Source organism: Vombatus ursinus, unplaced genomic scaffold, assembly GCF_900497805.2.
Source record: "Vombatus ursinus unplaced genomic scaffold, bare-nosed wombat genome assembly UNPS02000580.1, whole genome shotgun sequence".
Lineage (NCBI taxonomy): Eukaryota > Metazoa > Chordata > Mammalia > Diprotodontia > Vombatidae > Vombatus > Vombatus ursinus.
In genome coordinates this window covers 23,966,574-23,985,693 of record NW_020940358.1, presented here as the reverse complement: position 1 = coordinate 23,985,693, position 19,120 = coordinate 23,966,574, and the positions used below count along the sequence as shown (strand labels likewise).

The following is a 19,120-nucleotide window of genomic DNA, read 5'->3' as shown; positions in this document are numbered from 1 at the left end:
GAGAAATGAATTGATTATCATCTTTTAAAACTCTTACAGAGGAACTGTAAGTAGACTATTATGGACCATGGAAATATGTGCATGATTTTTATTTTAATTTTAAAAATTGATGTTTTCAGTCAGTCAACAGGCCTATTATTAAGTGCCTATTATGTGCCAGTCACTGCACTAAACTATGGGAATACAAAGAAAAGTAAAAATAATATCAGGGAGCTCCCATTCTAATTGAAGACACAACATTTAAACAACTATGTACATACTGATGCAGTTTATGGGTTCAGGGGTGCTAGGACCCCAAACTCACAGCATATTGGTCCTGCCTGAAAGAATTCAACCCAAGCCTTCTTTTAGCCAAAGACATGGATTATTAGAATATCCATTATATTGGGCAGACTCTTAAGGAGTCTGAACATTAGTAAGCTATTGACTCGATTATAAGAATCTGACTAGTGGCTAGATTTTAAGAATCTAAGCAGTGGCTAGATTTTAGGAATCTGAGCCGTGGCTAGATTATAAGAATCTAAGCATCTTAATGGAGATGAGATGGACCTTATATACAGAAAGACTATGGGAGGGATCTAGGAGTGGCCAAGTAGTCTATGAGGTAATAGGAGTGACCAAGGGAGAATGGAGCCTAGATAGGATTAAGGGTGGGAAGTGGGGGGGGGGGGGGCATGGGGAAGTAAGACAGTGGAGGGCCAGGCTAGGTTAAGGGCAACAGAGAATGGGCATAGCCACAATGAAAGGCCAGTTGATGGGATTATGGCCTCAGGCGAACCCAAGAGATTTGGCCACGTGGGAAAGTTCAGAGTTTTTCCTCTCTGGTGCCCAGATCCCAACCCCATCACATACTAGATATATAGAGATAATTTCAGAAGGAAGTTATTTGCATTAAAAGGATCTGGGAAAGGCTTCTTGCAGAAGGTAGGATTTTTTTCAAGATGTGCAGGAAGCCAGGGAAGTAGAGGGAGAGCATCCCAGGTATGAGGGGACAGCTCATGGAAATGTAGAGTCGGGAGATAAGGATTGGCTATTGAAAGTAATATCAAGGAAGCCAGTGCTATGGCATTGTAGAGTACATAGAGGAGAGTAAAGTATAAGATTTAATTTTAATATAGATTATTTAGCTTTGTATAGAGAGAACAAAGTAGCTTAGATGGAATTTTAGGGGAAAATTTAAATTTCCTAGAAAAGTTTTTCAAGCACATAGAGCAGTACTAGATTTAACATGATTCAGGGGAATGTCAATTCAAAAATTCTTCCTCTTTCCAGGTTTCAGTTTCCTTCCCCATAAAACAAAGACTATTGTATTAGATACTCCTAGATCCTTCTGGTGACCATTTTATGATTCATTGGTACTTTTTTCTCCAAAGATTAGAACACTTTAAATTTCTTGTCTGTATATGGGTTTTAATTTTGAATCATTCATGTAATTTTGGGTTTGGGTTTCAGACCTAAATGAGATTATCATTCATTGGTACAGTCTCTGCTAGTTTCTTTAAATATGTTGAAAACAATGAAGTGATCTACTAACATGAGTTGTCTAAGAGATGTCAAATATGTGCCTGCACATGACCAACAACACTCCCAAGAGCAGCCTCAACTAGATTAAAATGTAATTGGGAATTATTTAATAAGAAAAATAAAAATACAATACAACATAGATAATGTTATAGATGGTTTTCTAAGTTAGAACGCTCCTACAGGATCCTTTTGTATGGTATAGTGGCTTCTATTTCTGTCTGAGTTTGTGTGGGATAGTGACCTAAAAAAAAACCTCAGAGGTATCTCAAGGTAGGAACAGAAAGTTTATTTCAATTCTCGAGAATTGGGTGTTTCTGCACCAGCATGATTTCTGATGAAGGAAGACAAGTACAGAAGGAAAAAGCCAGATTAAATAACCCTAAGGGGAAGATTCCCCCTCCCACCAACTATCCAATATTTGGCTTACAATCTATGCACGAAAATCTATTCCTAGAGACAGAAAACAAAGAATCAATATACATATCCATCGCCTTAGTTTGCTGCAAAAATAAACAATTTAGAATGTGCAATCAAGCTAGATGCCGCTGTGGGAAGGTCACCATGACCAGAATGTAACAACAGAATACTGGGGGGGGGGGGGGGGGCGTGTTTTCAGGCTTGGCAATCTTTAACTACCGACTTAACACTGGGAGATGGGGGAACTATAGAAATCTATACTTACCCTATTCTGCCTCATGAATTTATCTCTAAGTTCAGGATAATCTTATCTCAAACCTTAATTACACTGAGAAGTCTTTGTAGGAGCATCCCACTCAAGTTTGACACCACTAATCTAAGATATAAATATCATATAAAGAAAAAAGTTAACAGTGTCACAAAGAAACAGATAGATTTGCTTCTTTTGATGGGAGAAGTAACTTCAGCTGCTGTTTACCCCGGTACCTAACCTCAGTATGTATTTTTAATTCCAAAACTAATATTGTCCGGGCATTTTCATATCTATAGTCTATCTGAATAGTGAGCTTTTTCAGTGTTAGATCCCCAAAAGCAGACTAGGAGTGATTTGTTTAATCTATTTAAAAATTTTTAAGTAATGCAGCTATTTTGAGTTGAAAGGATATCACAGATGGAAATGCTTTTTTAGAAAAATAAAATGTGTTGTTTGCAATGAGTTATTTTTAAGTTCTTTGTTCCTTCAGAACCCTAATATTTAAGAGATCTATAATTTAATCCACGTATTCACATGACTGACAAATAGCAACTCTTTTAGCAGACAATCTTCATGACTTGTGTGACTGAAAAAACTCATTACTCAGAAGGCTAACCCTGAGGTAATGAGTTTCTTTGCATTTAGCTAAGCTTAACCTTTGACCAATGACAAATAATCTGCCTCCAGGCTCATACTCAGTCTTTTAGATCAGGGTAGGAGTATAAACTCTGCTAGCATAACGTTCTAGAGCAAGGATACCCACCACACCCCACTGAAGCACCAGAACAGGACTTCAGTAGTGGTTTTTGTTCCTTTAAAGATCAAGGAACACCAAAAGACACATTGTCGAACAAAATAATTAAAGCTAGTAAATGTAAAGTAAAATTACTTCTGCCAGCCAGGGATACCATCCAGATGATCCTTTTGATCTTGGTTTTATAATTTTGCTTTGATTCTTTTTAGTTGGTGTGGTTTCCTGAAGTAGATTTTAAAAAATCTGTGGCCTGACAATGATACTAGACCATGACAGTAGTCTTTGTATATATCCACAGATGATGTCTAATATTTTTGGTATTTGTTTATCAGTAGAGGACCTGATATTTAAACAATGAATAATTCCTCATTGAAGCAGAGAAAAATGGGCTGGTGCAGTTTTCAGGATCATATGGAAATTTTGAAGAATGTATTACAGTACTTGTACTTTAAATAATTTCTTAATATTATACTTTAATATTTGATGAATAGATGTAATGGAATATACATTTAATGTAATTTTTAAAAACCCTGAGGATTAAAAAATTATTTCTTAGTTAAATAAACATAATATGTAATTGAGTGGACTAGGTTTAATTTGTTCAGTGCTGATTAATAACATTAGAGCTGGAAGGGATATTGGAACTAATTTAGTCCAGCACAGTCATTTTTTGGGTTACAAAAATAAGGCTTAAAGAAGTGAAGTGAATTTCCCAAGGTTATCCAGGAGTAAGTGTAAGGCTGTCAGGAGTGGAGGTCTTGTGACTCCAGAATCTATTGCTTTTATTAAATACATAATGTGGGAGTAAATTGCATATCTGTGAAAGAGATGTCTCTCTATTAGTTGAACTTATTTTTAGTTTAACTGTTTCTCTTGTTCATGCCTCTTGTTTTTTTTTTTTTTTTAGGGTAACTTCTTTCAGAATATTGGTTCCATCACTCTGTTTGCTGTATTTGGCACAGCAATTTCAGCTTTTATTGTAGGTGGAGGAATATATTTTCTAGGTCAGGTAAGAGAGAAGTTTGAGAGAAGTCTTTGAAATGCTTGTATTCATAGAATTAATACTATGAAACTTATGTGTAGAATGAATTTCATATAGTTTATTCATAAAATGAAACTCATATTCCCACTCAGCACACTAAGTATATTTTGACTCGACTAAGTACCGCATAGAGAGGATGCACGGTCTGGTAGGTAGAGAGCCAGACTTGGAGGTAGGAAGATTTTTTTCAAGTCCTACTTCTAATAATACTTGCTCTGTGACCCTGGGCAAGTCACATAACCTCTTGGTGCCCCTAGAAAACTCTCTGTGACTCTTCAAGGGAGTTCTCTGTACTTTGGAAAACAAAAGTCTGGCTCAAAAAAAAAATACATTAAGCTTTGGAGAACCTACAAAACTGTGACAAGTAATATAGTGTGGTGGTGTATGCCTGTAATTCCTGCTGCTATTGATGCAGAGGTTGATGGATCAGTTGAGCCCAGAAGTTCTGAGCCACAATGTGCTAAACTCATCAGGTATCCATACTAAGTCTAGCACCAATGTTGGGAGCTTCTGGGAACAAGGGTCAACTAGGCTGCCTAAGGAGGAGTGAACCAACCCCGGTCAGAAAAGGAGCAGGTTAAAACTCCCATCCCAGTTAGAAGGAGATTGGGCCCATGAGTGACTGTTGTACTTCTAGCCTGAGCAAAATAGGGAAAGACCAGTCTTTGAGAGATTTAAACAAAAAAAAAAAGATTTTGTGAATTGTAATGAAGGCAAACACCTTGTTACATTGAACTGTATTTGAACAGTAATTTATATTTAAAAGATTATCCTTTCTGATTTCACTTCCAATTATTCTCAATTCTAAATTATCTACATGTGGATTACTATGTATAAACTATGCATTTTCTACCACACTGTTGGCCAGCTAGTACTGCTATTGTTTGGCATATTCTCAGAGATTTTAAACTCATCTTAATTAGCCTGTTGAAACATAATTAGTAAAGTCTTCAAGGAAAAAATGAAACATTCATAATCAAATATAAAGATACAAGGTATCAGTTACTTTGCATTATACATGTTGCTGGTCCTTTCTTTCATTGTGATTAATGGAGATGTTAACTCTTTCACTACTAAGCTAAGTGTAAGAAAAAGTATCTGAGAACCTGACAGGTTTCTCCTAAATGTAGTGAAGCTGAATTCTTTTTCTTTTTTTGATAACAGTGGCTAAAACCCCATGTTACCTTATTCTTACCCATAGCGCTTTGTGCCACATAATGCAGGTATATCTGTCTATTCATGTAACTTTATTCATTATTTGGCTTTGGATATCCAATTAGAAAATAAATTTCATAGCAAAGAACTTTGGTTAATTAGTTTTTATCTCAGCATACTGTCCCATATTTTTTTTTTGGAGGCAGTTAGGGTTAAGTGACTTGCCCAGGATCACACAGCTGGTAAAAGTCTGAGTACAGATTTGAACTTGAGGCTTCCTGACTCCAGGGCTGGTGCTCTTTCCTACCTGCTCTTGTGTCCCATATTTTTAAAACAAAGTTTTACTTGAAGTCAGAGTAAAATTTGGGAATTTTGTGGTTTGTTATTCAAACTAACATTCTACCAGCATATTCATATTCTGTTTACTTTATAAGCAAGCAAAAGGTGTTTTAATCTCTTTATTCTTTATTAATCTTTTCTTTGTTATTGTTTGTTTGTTTTTAAACAGGCTGATGTAATTTCTAAACTCAACATGACAGACAGGTAAATCCTTCCTAACACAAGATGTATGTATCTGCTTTGCGTTCTGGGGAAATTATCTTCATGATACTTCATGGGTACAATATTCATATATTATATCCTGGAAAATGCTTCAGTAGATTCTAATCTGAATTACTTTGTCTTTTTGAAGCATGAATGAAAATAATTTTTGTGCACTCACTACCCTTTTTCTTAAGAAGATTTATTTAGATATCTTTTCAGGATCATTTGACAGTAGTATTTTGACAGAAATTATTATTTTGGCATTTAGAGAAAAAACTCTTTAGAAAAATGAACTATTTCCCCCTTTTACTGTATTTTTATCCTTTATTATTCATAATCATCCCCAAGCATTTATTAAGTATGTGACAGGTGCTATCCGAGGTATATCCTTACAATACAAAGAAATAGCTCTCTTGTTTTTCTTCCTACCTATCTGACTCTTCTTCTCAGTCTGCTTGGATAGATTATCGGCCAATGTCATGCTTCGTACCCGTGGGCATTCCCCAAAGCTCAGTCCTGGGCTTTCTTCTCTTTTCTCTACACTCTGTTTCTCAGTGACTTCTTCAGCTCCCAAGTGGTTGATTATCATCTGTATGGACATGGCTCCCACTATATCCAGCCTTATTCTCTCTCCTAAGCTCCAGTCCCGCATCACCAACGGCCTGTTGGACATTTCTAACTGGATATTTTATTGGCAACTCAAACTCAGTGTATCCCCAGAGAAAACTTATCTGTCCTGCAAAATCCACCCACCTTCTGAACTTCCTTATTTCTTTTTTTAAAAATTTATTTATTTTTAGTTTTCAACATTCACTTTTATAAGATTTTGAGTTTTAAATTTTCTCCCTTTCCTTCTTCTCCCGCCTCCCTAATATGGTGTGCAATCTGATATAGGCTGTATATATACATTCATATTAAACATATTTTCACATTAGTCATGTTGTAAAGAAGAATTAGAACCAATGGGAGGAACCACGAGAAAGAAGAAACAAAACCAAGAGAAAAAAAAGAGAGAGCCAATCATATGCTTCGATCTGCATTCAGACTCTGTAGTTTTTTCTCTGGATGTGGATAGCATTTTCCATTATGAGTCTTTTGGAGTTGTCTTAGATCCTAGCATTGCTGAGAAGAGCTAAGTCTATCAAAGTTAGTCATCGCACATTGTTGCTGTTGCTGTGTACATTGTTCTCCTGGTTCTGCTCACTTCACCCAGCATCAGTTCATGTAAGTCTTTCCAGGTTTTGCTGACCTCCACCTGCTTATCATTTCTTATGGAACAATAATATTCCATTATATTCATACACCACAACTTGTTCAGCCATTCCCCCATTGGTGGGCATCCCCAAGAATTTCCAATTCTTGGCCACCACAAAAAGAGCTGCTATAGATATTTTTTGTAAATGTGTGTACATTTCCCATTTTTATGATCTCTTTGGGATACAGACCTAGAAGTGATATTGCTGGGTCAAAGGGTATGCATAGTTTTATAGCCCTTTGGGCATAGTTCTAAATTGCTCTCCAGAGTGGTTGAATCAGCTCACAACTCCACCAGCAATGCATTAGTTTAACTTCCTTATGTCTGTTGAGGGCACCACCACCTTTCACCTATTCAGGTTTCCAAAATTAGTCATTTCTGACTCCTCACTCTCCCTTACCCTACTCAAGATTTTTTTATACAGAGCCATCTGGATAACTATCAGATACTTAATACTTCAAGGAATCATAATTTAATTGTTGTGGATATTCCCTCCAACACAGATCACAATGTATCTACAATTTAAGTTGTCCCTAAGAGTTGCTCTGTCCAAAAAATTTATCATATTATGGCCAACTTGGTAAAGAGCCTTTATGAAGTCAGGCTGGTCTTCAGACAGCAGTTATATTGTTTTATCGCCAAGCCCATACTTCAAGCCTTCAGCTTGGTGGAGGACCTGCTAGATTTAGACTCTTCCATGCTGTAATGAGGTTTCAGAACAGCAGAGATGTGGGTGGATACAGACTTATCAGAAGTCACAAATCATACATTTGCTAGTTCCTTGTATGCTTTGACCTTAGACTAAAATGAAACAAGGTGGGCTTTGATCTTGGACTAAAGCCAAGCAAGGTGGATTGCTTATCTTGAAAAGTTCAGATATTTGTTGTTCTTCCCTGGAGGTTGTTACAAAACGTCTCTGATACTTCCCCCCAGCTCCAGTGTGACAATGTCTTGTGCATTATGTATTTGAAGTTCGGCTTGGTTTTGCAATCTACCCAGTATTAATGTAGTCAACCTTTATGAATCACAAAATAACAGACTTTCCTTGTCTTCTTTGGCTCTTAATGTAATTTAAAATAAAAATTACTGAAAAAATTCAAAACTGTCTGTTGTTTTTTTTCCCCATTGAAGTGTCAGCTAAAATGGTTTTAGGTGAAAAAGTATTAATCATCTTCAGTTAATTTATAAGTACTTTTCAGTAGCTGCAGTTGAAATTTTGTCGTCTAGTTAGGGTTCTATCTAGCTAGGTAGATTCAACTTTGGAAGTCCTTCCCTTTTCAGAGGAGAGATGCTAGGTTTCTCTTTTGGACTCTTTTGAAAGTTTTCATCTTCATTCCATTTTGCTTTGATGGATATATCAAAACCTCTTTCTAGGAGCCAACCTAATCATGTCCTTATGATGCTTTGTAAAGAGTTAAAATGATTTTGTAAAGAAGCTAATTCTTTGCAACAAATTAAACTGATTTCTAGAATTTTCATCTGTATGTGCTATAAAAGGTCTTGGACACGGACATTCTGATGTCAGCTTCCAGTGTGCTCTTCATATAATACCCACTTAATAAATATTCATTAAATTGAATTTCAAATTTAGTTGCCATCATAGCTGTGTAGCACTTGAGTGGGCAGGCTTAGCCAACCCTGTTTGACCAGCAAAGGCAAAGTACCAGAGCTGATAGGCTTTCCTACTTGTAATAATTCTTATGACAAACTATCAAAATCTATACCTGCTATGTCAATTAAAGAATATATTAAGAGTTTTTCTTTTTTTGGTGGTAGCTGATACATATATACACACACACACACACACACTTTTTTTTTTTTAATTGGTGAGGCAGTTGGGGTTAAATGACTTGCCAGAGTCACACTAGTGACTGTTATGTGTCTGCTAGTGAGTGTTATGTGTCTGAGGCCAGATTTGAATTCAGGTCTTCCTGACTGCAGGGCTGGTGCTCTACACACACATACTTAATAGCACTTTTTTCCCCCAATTAAATGTAAAGATAGTTTTCAGCGTTCATTTTTGTAGGATTTTGAGTTCCAAATTTTTCTCCCTCCCTTTCTCCCTCCCTCCCCCAGGACAGTAAGCAGTCTGGTATAGGTTATACATGTACAGTCACGTTAAACATATTTCTTTTCTTTTCTTTTTTTTTTTTGTGAGGCAATCGGGGTTAAGTGACTTGCCCAAGGTCACACAGCTAGTATGTGTGAAGTGTTTGGTCTGAGGTCGGATTTGAACTCAAGTCCTCCTGATTTGAGGGCTGGTGCTCTATCTACTGCGCCACCTAGCTGCCCCTAAAACCATTTTTTTTTTTCTTTTGGCAAGGCAATCGGGGTTAAATGATTTGCCCAAAGTCACACAGCTAGTAAGTGTCAAGTGTTTGGTCTGAGGCCAAATTTGAACTCAGGTCCTCCTGACGCCAGGGCTGCTACTCTATGTACTATGCCACTTAGCTGCCCCTAAACATATTTCTACATTAGTGATGTTGCGAAAGAAGAATCAGAACAAAAGGGAAAAACCATGAGAAAGAAAAAAAAAACAACAAAATGAAAATAGCATGCTTCAGTCTGCATTCAGACTCCATAGTTCATTCTCTGGATGTGAATAGCATTTTCCATCACAAGTCTTTTGGAATTGTTAAAAGTTGTTATTGAGATGGACAAAAAGTACTTTTCTCTTTAGTCTCTACTGAAATGTACCTTCTTAATCAAAACCCCAGTTACTTAATTACCACTCTACACTTTCAGATCTCTGTCTTTGCTTGTTATTTTAGGGCTTTTCTTCGTCTAACTCCTGTCTCTCCCCACTCCCCACCCCCACCCTTATTATAGAACTTTCTGTGCTTTGCTGTTCCCCATCCTTCTAAATTTAGCGGTTGGGTCCCTGAACTTTTTTTTTTAATATTTTATAACCAAATTTCAATATAGTTGATTTCCTTGTTTTAAAAAATGTGGGCCCGCACAGGTAATACATAATAAATTGAGAAGCTGAGTGAACAATACTTCATGATTGCTCCATGTGCTGTTTTTATATGACCCTTCTGTCCTCTGGATTCTTGATTCTATATCCAAGCTTATACCTCTTAGATTACTTCTCCAACAACCCTACTGGTTCCTCCTGTGTTCCCTGAACTGCCCTTCTTGGTAACAACCATACTTTGAACTTAACTACAGTTCTGTGTGCCATAGGCAAACTGTGCCTACCTCAACCCAAGTCCTACTGGCTCCTGGCAAGAGCCATTGGGAGTAGACTGCTCTCAATTGTGTGATTGTCCCATTTCCATTCTGGTTATCATCTGTGGCACTCTACCAAAGGGCAATAAAACTAGGCCAGCTGCTTATGTTTCTAGCCTACTTCCATTTCTGATAAATCAGCCTGAGATTTTTTCAGTCACTTAATAGCAAGTGGTAAACTGTGCTATTTGTGCCCACTTCATTGCAACTTGGCATCTGGTAACATTGCACATTGGGGGCCTAGGAAGGAATAGGAGTTGACTACTGCTTCAGTACCTTTTAGATGCACATTCAGACCACATATTTCACAAATCTCAAGCTTATTGGTGCTAAAGATACTAGAAGGCTTGTCTTTCTGGGGCTTAGAGATTGGTAGCTGATAGGGTATCATTTGAGTATGTCTCATCCCCTGACATTTCCTGACAGGAGGTTCCATGGCATCGTTTGAGTATGTCTGGCCCAGGGAACCTACATTCAAGGTATTTACTGACCCAGAAGCCTGTTTAAACCTCCTTGCTCCATATGTCTACTGTTTGTACCTACGTCTCCTTAGTGTTTGAAGTGACAAGCCTTGGAAGCAGACACTACTGCCTTCACTTGAAATGCCATATACAGTCATCCAAATGCCTGGAGGATGAGTACCCTGATCATTTGTCGTTTTTGTTTTTTTTTTATTTTGGCTAGGCAATGGGGTTAAGTGACTTGCCCAGGGTCACACAACTAGTAAGTATTATGTGTCTGAGGTCAAATTTGAACTCAGGTCCTCCTGAATCCAGGGCCAGTGCTCTATCCACCATACCACCTAGCTGTTTTCTATTTGGTTCTTTCTCCAGCCTTTGGCTGACAAGATTCTTTTATCCTTGTGATTCAGTCACCATCTCCTTAAGTGAAAACCTGTTCCCTCAGCTAACATTCCTTAACAATCCCTGTTCCTTAGAGGTTAACTCCAAGTGTTTGTTGAATTAAATCTATTTCACCCCATCCAAATCCTTGTTACACTCATTCTCCCTCATTTCTCAAGGAGTTCACAGTTATTCCCTGTATCCCAACTCCTGCTTCACACTTAGTGACTTCAATATACCCGGTGGTATCCCCTCAATAACCTTAGCTTCTTAGTAAATCAACCTCCTCAGCACCCACAGGCAGCCACAGAGATGATCACGCTTTAAACCTCTCTATTGCTTCCTGTATAACTACCCCCATGATTTTGAACTCTGAAATTCCTCTTTGATCATAACTTTCTATCCTTCTGTCTCCCACTCTGCCTCCTGCTGAGATCCTCCTAAATGTATTCACTGTGACCTCCAGTCCCTCCACCCCTGCCCTGTTCTCTCAGTGCATTACCTCTCGCCTCACTTTCCTCACTCCACAGATTTGACCTTGCAGTTGACCAGTTCAGTTATGCAGTGTCCTTTACACTTGAGTCTTTTACCTTGATGCTACTTAGACCTTGTCAAACTTCAAACCTGGGCTGGCTGCATCATCATCCTTCTCGGTTTTCCAGTGCTGTTGAACCCTGCTAGAAGAAATCATACAGCCTTACCATCTAGATTCACCACAAATTTGTTATCTTAACTGGTTCCCCACTGCTTCATGACAATCATATTTTCCCCTAATTGATTTATATACCCTATTGGGACTGTTCCAAACCTTTTTTCCACAAGTGTCCCCACCTCCTTTTAGCAGAGGACCTCAATTCTTAATTTATTAAGAAAATGGAGACCATCTGCCATAATCTCCTTTCCTGTATATTTCATAAAACCTTCTGTATCTTTTGCCAGGCTTTTCCATTGCTCCTGTCTTTGCGAAAGAAGTGACCCTCCTTCTTGCCAAGATTAATCCTTCATTTTTACCCCCAATCTCCATGGAAATGGGATGGGAAAAAAAATAAAATTTTAAGTGAAAAAATTAAATTATAATAAAAACAAGGTTCACTCCCTCTACTTGGAACTTAGTCCTTTGAACATTTTCTTCCCCTCCCTCTAGAGCCCCCTCCCCCATCTCTGTCTCATATGCCCTCTTACCTATAAATATGTTCAGGTCTCTATCATCCTATTGTACCTTCCCTTAACCAACTCATTCACTCATAGTATCATCTTATTGCTCTTATATATGACATTAGAGAGAATATATTACCATCTGTTTTGCTGCTGCACCTTAAGGACCAGAGGGCCTTTTCAATGTGCAGAAGTATATGTTGTCTCCCACTAATAAAGTGTGAGCACCTTGAATACATGGATTATTTTGCTTTTCTCTTTGTAGTCTTATGGCTTTTGTACAAGTAAGCACTTAATAAATGCTTATTCATTCATTCATTCTCCCTCTCAAAGTCAAATTCCTCTGAGACTCAGCTATACTGTGCTACCATTTCCTCATTCTTACTTTTCAGCCCCTTGCTGTCTTAATTCCAGCCTTACCACTTTAGTGAAACTACTCTCTCCAAGATAGTCAATGATCTGTTTGCTAAATCTGTTCGCCTTTTCTCAGAAGTCACCCTACTTAATTTTTGTGCAGCATTTGACAATGTTACCTTCCCCTTTCCTCTTAAATATTTATCTCCTTCCTTGGTTACCATGACACTGCTCTCTTGGTTATTTTACCAATAGGTTATCATTCACCTTTTACTTCATAAGCATCAGTGTCTTCCAAGTTTCTGTCCTGAGCTCTCTTCTCTTCTTCAGCTCTCAGTAATTTAATCATCTCCCATGGATTCAATGATCATTTCTGTGTACTATTCCAAAAACCTCTAAAAAGGCCTACTCAGTATTCATTTTCTTTTCTCTTTACCTTTGCACAGGTTGTCTGTCCACCCCTTCCCTGAAATGTGGCCTCATTTTACTCCTGTCGGAATCCTTAGCTTCCTTCAAGGCTCAGCTCCTGTGCTAATAAGGAAAACCTTTTCTGATCTCTCTAGTTGTTAGTGCTCTTTGTCTCCTCAAGCTCTCTTTCATCTACTTAGTGTGTATGCATTGTATCCCTAACAGAATGGAAGCTTCTTGAAAGCAGATTGTTTTTGTCTTTGAATTCCAAGTGCCCGGTAAAGTCCTTGACAAGTAGAAGACAATTATTAATGCTTATTGAATAAAAGAATGAATGTGTAACGGCAGAACTTTTGGTTTTGGCTTTTGCATCCCCAGCCCCTGAGGAAGTTTTTTCAAGTCCAACTTCTCACATATGCTAGAGATTTGACTTTGTCGCTTAACCTTCTGGTGCTCCAGATAATTCTATAAGATTGTATGCATTGTAGAGTAATGACCGATCTGCCTTGGCAGAGGATTTCTTCAAGGGTACTTCCCTATGCCAATGAAATCTCTGGGCTGGAACAAAATAAAAACATTCATCTAACCCTAGAACCATGCTTTGGTCAGGCAGGCACTTCATACATATTTACTCAACTGAACTGAATTGCTGCTTAAAGTGAAATGAAAACTGAAGAACACAACTCACCTCTTCTCAGGATATATAATCAGGTTTTCCATTTTTTCCTTTGGACAGTGACCAAGGAAAGAATTTCTAGTGAAATATATTATAGGAATTTTGATCTGAAGTATCAAAAAGGTCAGTCAGACTTTTTCCCAGACATAGGAATAGACTTCTTATGCATAAGTTTGTCTATTTAGTATTCATAGTAATGATTAGAACTCATAGTTTTAATTGTGTAAGTTACATTTTTAATTTACTAAATTTCTTACAGTCTGTCTTATTTCAGGCCCTCTTCAGTCACTGTCATCAGTTAATGGGAAAGCAGTCTGGAGCAGTGGAAAGACTGACTACTAGCTTTAGAGTCAGAAGACTGGTGTTCAGATCTGATCTCTGCCATCTCTGTTACTTTGGACAAAGTACTTTGACTCTTAGTTTCCTTATGTATAAAATGAAGCAACCTACATGGCCTCAAAGGTCCCTCTACTCTTTTCATTTGATAGAGTAAAGAAAAGCCATCCACATCTTTAAATTTATACTTTATACTTATATAAATTTACACATTGTCTTCTGAGCCTAAGTGACCTTCTTATTTGGGTTGTCTTCAGCCATGTTAGTAATTCAGGCAACTTGTGTCTCAGTATTATGTTCTATCAGAATTATTTGTTGTTCAAATATATGACCATAATGCAAACCCAATTTGTTATATGATATATTGAAACATGTTTTGTTTTGATGATATTGAGGTAGCTAGATGGCACAGTGGATAGAACAGTAAGCCTGGAGTCAGGAAGACTTGAGTTCAAATTCAGCCTCTGACACTTACTAGCTATGTGACCCTGGGCAAGTCATTTAACCTCTGCCTCAGTTTCCTCATCTGTAAAAATGTGGATCATAATAACAACTACCTCCCAGGGTTGTTGTGAGGATCAAATGAGATAATAATTGTAAAGTGCTTAGCACAATGCCTGGCATATCGTAGACACTATGTAAATGTTTGCTATCATTATAGCTATTATTGTTATGATATATTTCATATGTGGGAAAGGTTCTAAAAACTCTTACCCAAAAATGAAAATAAGCCATTTGAGGAATCAGAGAATTTTTTATTTGATAATACTTTTTTAGAAATAAAAAAAGAAACCACATATTCATTTAATATATGCTACTAACCCTTTCATTAATTGTTTGAGTTCTTGTTGCTAAAATCTGTCAACAAGGCAGTGGCACCGTTTTGATATGGCCTTGTCTGGGTGTGAGTTAGTTGTTTCACAAAGGAAAATTTTCAGGAACCTGGACTTTGCTGTTATTTTATCTATTTTCTACATATTGTGCACAAAGTTGTGGAAGTCTTAAAATGTATTATACATTTTCAGACTTTCTTAGAGAGAGAAAACTGAATGCAGTGTTTTTTACCTTTTCTTGATGGCTTAGGATCATTTTTTTAAAAACATAAATTACTGTACTTTGTAATAATACAATGATGCCCTCTGCAGCTGTTGAGGCAGATCAGTTAGTCAGCATTTATTAAGCACTCACTATGTACCAAGCACTGGTAAGCGTAAAGAGCTCTTTGCTCTGTAATTAGTAACTTAGCTGCACCAGCTATTTCCTCTTTTGCTTTTAGTAACTGCACGTCAGTTACTAACACTTCTTTTGAAAGTTCTTTTGAATTTTCTTTTCAAAACTTTTAAGCATGTTTTGAAGCTTTTTTTTTTTTTTTTGAAACTCCACCTTCCCTGCTACTGTCCTAGTCTAATTATTTCTGTGGCCTTAATTCTTTCTAAAATAGTTAAAAGGGAGTAGGGGGAAGCTCAGTGTTTTCGTAATATTGAACCAGCCCTGCATTCCTGGTATAAATCCTACCTGGTCATAGTGTGTTATCTTTGAGATAAGTAGCTGTAATCTCTTTGCTAATATTTTATTTAAAATTTTTGCATCTATATTCATTAAGGAAATTGGTTTATAATTTTTTTTCTCTGTTTTGGCTCTTCTTGGTTTAGGTATCAGCACCATATTTGTATCATAAAAAGAATTTGGTAGGACTCCTTCTTTGCCTGTTTTCCCAAATAGTTTATATAGTATTGGAATTAATTGTTCTTTAAATGGGTGAAGAATGTGTGATAGAATTCACTTGTAAATCCATCTGGCCCTGGAGATTTTTTCTTAGGGAGTTCATTGATGGCTTGTTCAATTTCTTTTTCTGAAATGGGGTTATTTAAGTATTTTATTTCCTCTTCTTTTAATCTGGGCAGTTTATATTTTTGTAAATATTCATCCATTTCACTAAGATTGTCAAATTTATTGGCATACAGTTGGGCAAAATAGCTCCTAATTATTGTTTTAATTTCCTCTTCACTGGTGGTGAATTCATTTTTATTTTTGGTACTGGTAATTTGGTGTTTTTTTTTTTAAATCAAATTAACCAAAGTTTTATCTATTTTATTGGTTTTTTCATAAAACTTTTATTAATTCAGTGGTTTTCTTAATTTCAATTTTATTAATCTCTCCTTTGGTTTTCAGAATTTTTAATTTGGTATTTAATTGAGGATTTTTCATTTGTTATTTTTTCTAGCTTTTTTTAGTTGCATGCCCAATTCATTGATCTCTTCTTTCTCTATTTTATTCATGTAAGCATTTAGAGATATAAAACTTCCTCTAAGAACAGCTTTCACTGCATCCCATAAGTTTTGGTATGTTGTCTCATTATTGTCGTTCTCTTGGATGAAGTTATTGATTGTTTCTATGATTCGTTGTTTGGCCCCTCATTCTTTAGGACTAGATTATTTCGTTTCCAATTAATTTTTAGTCTGTCTTTCCATGGCTCTTTATTACATGTAATTTTTATTGCATCATGATCTGAAAAGGATACATTTAATATTTCTGCCTTTCTGCATTGGATTGTGAGGTTTTTATGCCCTAATACATGGTCAGTTTTTGTGTAGGTGCCATGTACTACCAAGAAAAAGGTATATTTCTTTCTATCCCCATTCAGTTTTCTTCAGAGGTCTACCATATCAAACTTTTTAAAAATTTTATTCATCTCCTTAACTTCTTTCTTGTTTATTTTATGGTTATATTTATTTAGTTCTGAGAGGGAGAGGTTGAGGTCCCCCACGAGTATAGTTTTGGTGTCTCTTTCTGTAATTCCTTTAACTTCTCTAAGAATTTGGATGCTATACTACTTGGTGTGTATATGTTTAGTAATGATATTATCCTTCTTTATCTCTTTTAATTAGATCTGTTTTTGCTTTTGCTTTGCCTGAGATCAGGATTACTACCCCTGCTTTTTTTACTTCAGCTGAAGCATAATATATTCTGCTCCAGCCTTTACCTTTACTCTGTGTGTATCCCTCTGCTTCAATGTGTTTCTTGTAAACAACGTATTGTAGGGTTATGGTTTTTAATGCACTCTGCTATCCACTTCCATTTTATGAGAGAGTTCATCCCATTCACATTCCCAGTTAAGATTGCTATCTGTTTCTTTCTCCATCCTATTTTCCCCCATTTATGCTTTTCTGTCTCCTTTCTAGAGTTTTGCTTTTGACCATCACCTCCCTCAATCTACCCTCCCTTCTATCATCCCCTTCCCTTTTCTTCTACTTTTCCCTTGCTAATTCTTCCCTCCCTTTTGTCTACCCCCTCACTTTTCTTTACCCTTTCCCTTCCTACTTCCTATAGGGTAAATGAGATTTCTATACCTAACTGATTGTTATTCCCTCTTTGAGCCAAATCTGATGAGAGTAAGGTTCAAACAATGCATATCTCCCTCCTTTCTTTCCCTGTACTGTGTTTGGTTTTTGTGCCTTTTCATGTGATGTAATTTATCCTTTTCTGCTTCCTCCTTTTCCTCTTCTCACACTACAATCTCTTTTCACCATGTAATTAGATTTTTTATCATTATATCAAGGTCAAATTATACCCACACCCCCTATCTATGTATATTCCTTCTAAATGTTGTAATAAAGATACAATTCTCAAGAGTTACAAGTATTATCTTCCCTTGTAGGGATGTAAACCGTTTGCCCTTATTGAATAACATGGTTTTTTTTTTTTACTTTCATGTTTACCTTCTTATGCTTCTCTTTGAGTCTTGTACTTGAAGATCAAATTCTCTGTTGAGTTCTGATCTTTTCATCAGGAAACTTTGGAAGTCCCCTATTTCATTGAATATCCATCTCCTCCCCTGAAAGAGTATTCTCAATTTTCCTGGGTAGTTGATAACTTGCTTGTAATCTAAGCTCCTTTGCCTTACAGAATATCATATTCCAAGCCCTCCAATCTTTTAACATAGAAGCTGCAAGGTCCTGCGTAATGCTGACTGTGGTTCCATGATATTTAAATTGTTTCTTTCTGGCTGCTTGCAGTATTTTCTATTTGACCTGATAATTTTGGAATTTGGCTACAATATTCCTTGGTGTTTTCAATTTGGGATCTCTTTCAGGAGATGATCAGTGGATTCTTTCCATGAATATTTTACCCTCTGGTTCTAGGACCTCAGGGCAGTTTTCCTTGAGGATTTTTTTAAAGATGCTGTCCAGGCTCTTATTTTCATCAAGGCTTTCAGGTAGACCAATAATTTTTATATTATCTGTCCTGGATCTATTTTCCAGGTCAGTTGTTTTTCCAATGAAGTATTTTATGTTTTCTTTTATTTTTTCATTCTTTTGATTTTGTTTGACTGATTCTTGATGTCTCATAGAGTCATTAGCTTTCACCTGCTCCATTCTAATTTTTAACGAATTATTTTCTTCAATTAGATTTTGTACCTCCTTTTCCATTTGACTCATTTTACTTTTTAAGGAGTTCTTCTCTTCAGTGAATTTTTGTGCCTCCTTTTCCGTTTGGCCAATTCTACCTTTCATTTTATTTTTTATAATGAATTTATTTTTAGTTTTCAACATTCACTTCCATAAGATTCTGAGTTTTGAATTTTCTCCCTCTCCTTCTCCTCCCCCCTTCCCAAGATTACGTGCAATCTGATATGGGCTTTACTTATACATTCACATTAGTCATGATGTAAAGAACAATTAGAACTAATGGGAGGAACCACAAGAAAGAAGAAACAAAACAAAACAACAAAAGAAAAGGAGAGCAAATAGTATGCTTTCATCTGCATTCAGGCTCCATAGTTCTTTTCTCTGGATATGACAATTCTACTTTTTAAGAACTTGTTTTCTTCAGTGTACTTTTTTCCCATTCAGCCAATTGTATTTTTTTTTATTGTTACACAAAGAATATTATATGAAATCAGTATTCTTAGGGGTCATCAAATTAAAATATACAAACAAACATGTTCAACTTCTTCTGTATCTGTACATATAAATGTATGCATCTATATACATAGATATGTCTATATACATATATCTATATACATAGATAATAGTCCAAAATGTTTTTAATATACTATTTTGAAAACTGAATTTTATACAAATATACATTAGCCACATGCATTTGAGGATGCTAGTTGACATATCTTGCTGAGCAAACATTTGCTAAATATAATTAGAAAAGAAAATGAGAATT

General features: G+C 36.4%; 1 protein-coding gene across 2 annotated transcripts in view; it reads left to right on the top strand.

The window, feature by feature from the left end:
* Positions 1-19,120, top strand: part of SLC9A8 (solute carrier family 9 member A8) — a 112,062-nt gene that overhangs the window by 40,312 nt on the left and 52,630 nt on the right. For both annotated transcript variants that reach the window (XM_027852950.1, XM_027852958.1), the window contains exons 6-7: positions 3,856-3,957; positions 5,654-5,688. In XM_027852950.1, the coding sequence (XP_027708751.1) occupies positions 3,856-3,957; positions 5,654-5,688 (137 nt within the window). The remainder of the gene's footprint in view (positions 1-3,855; positions 3,958-5,653; positions 5,689-19,120) is intronic.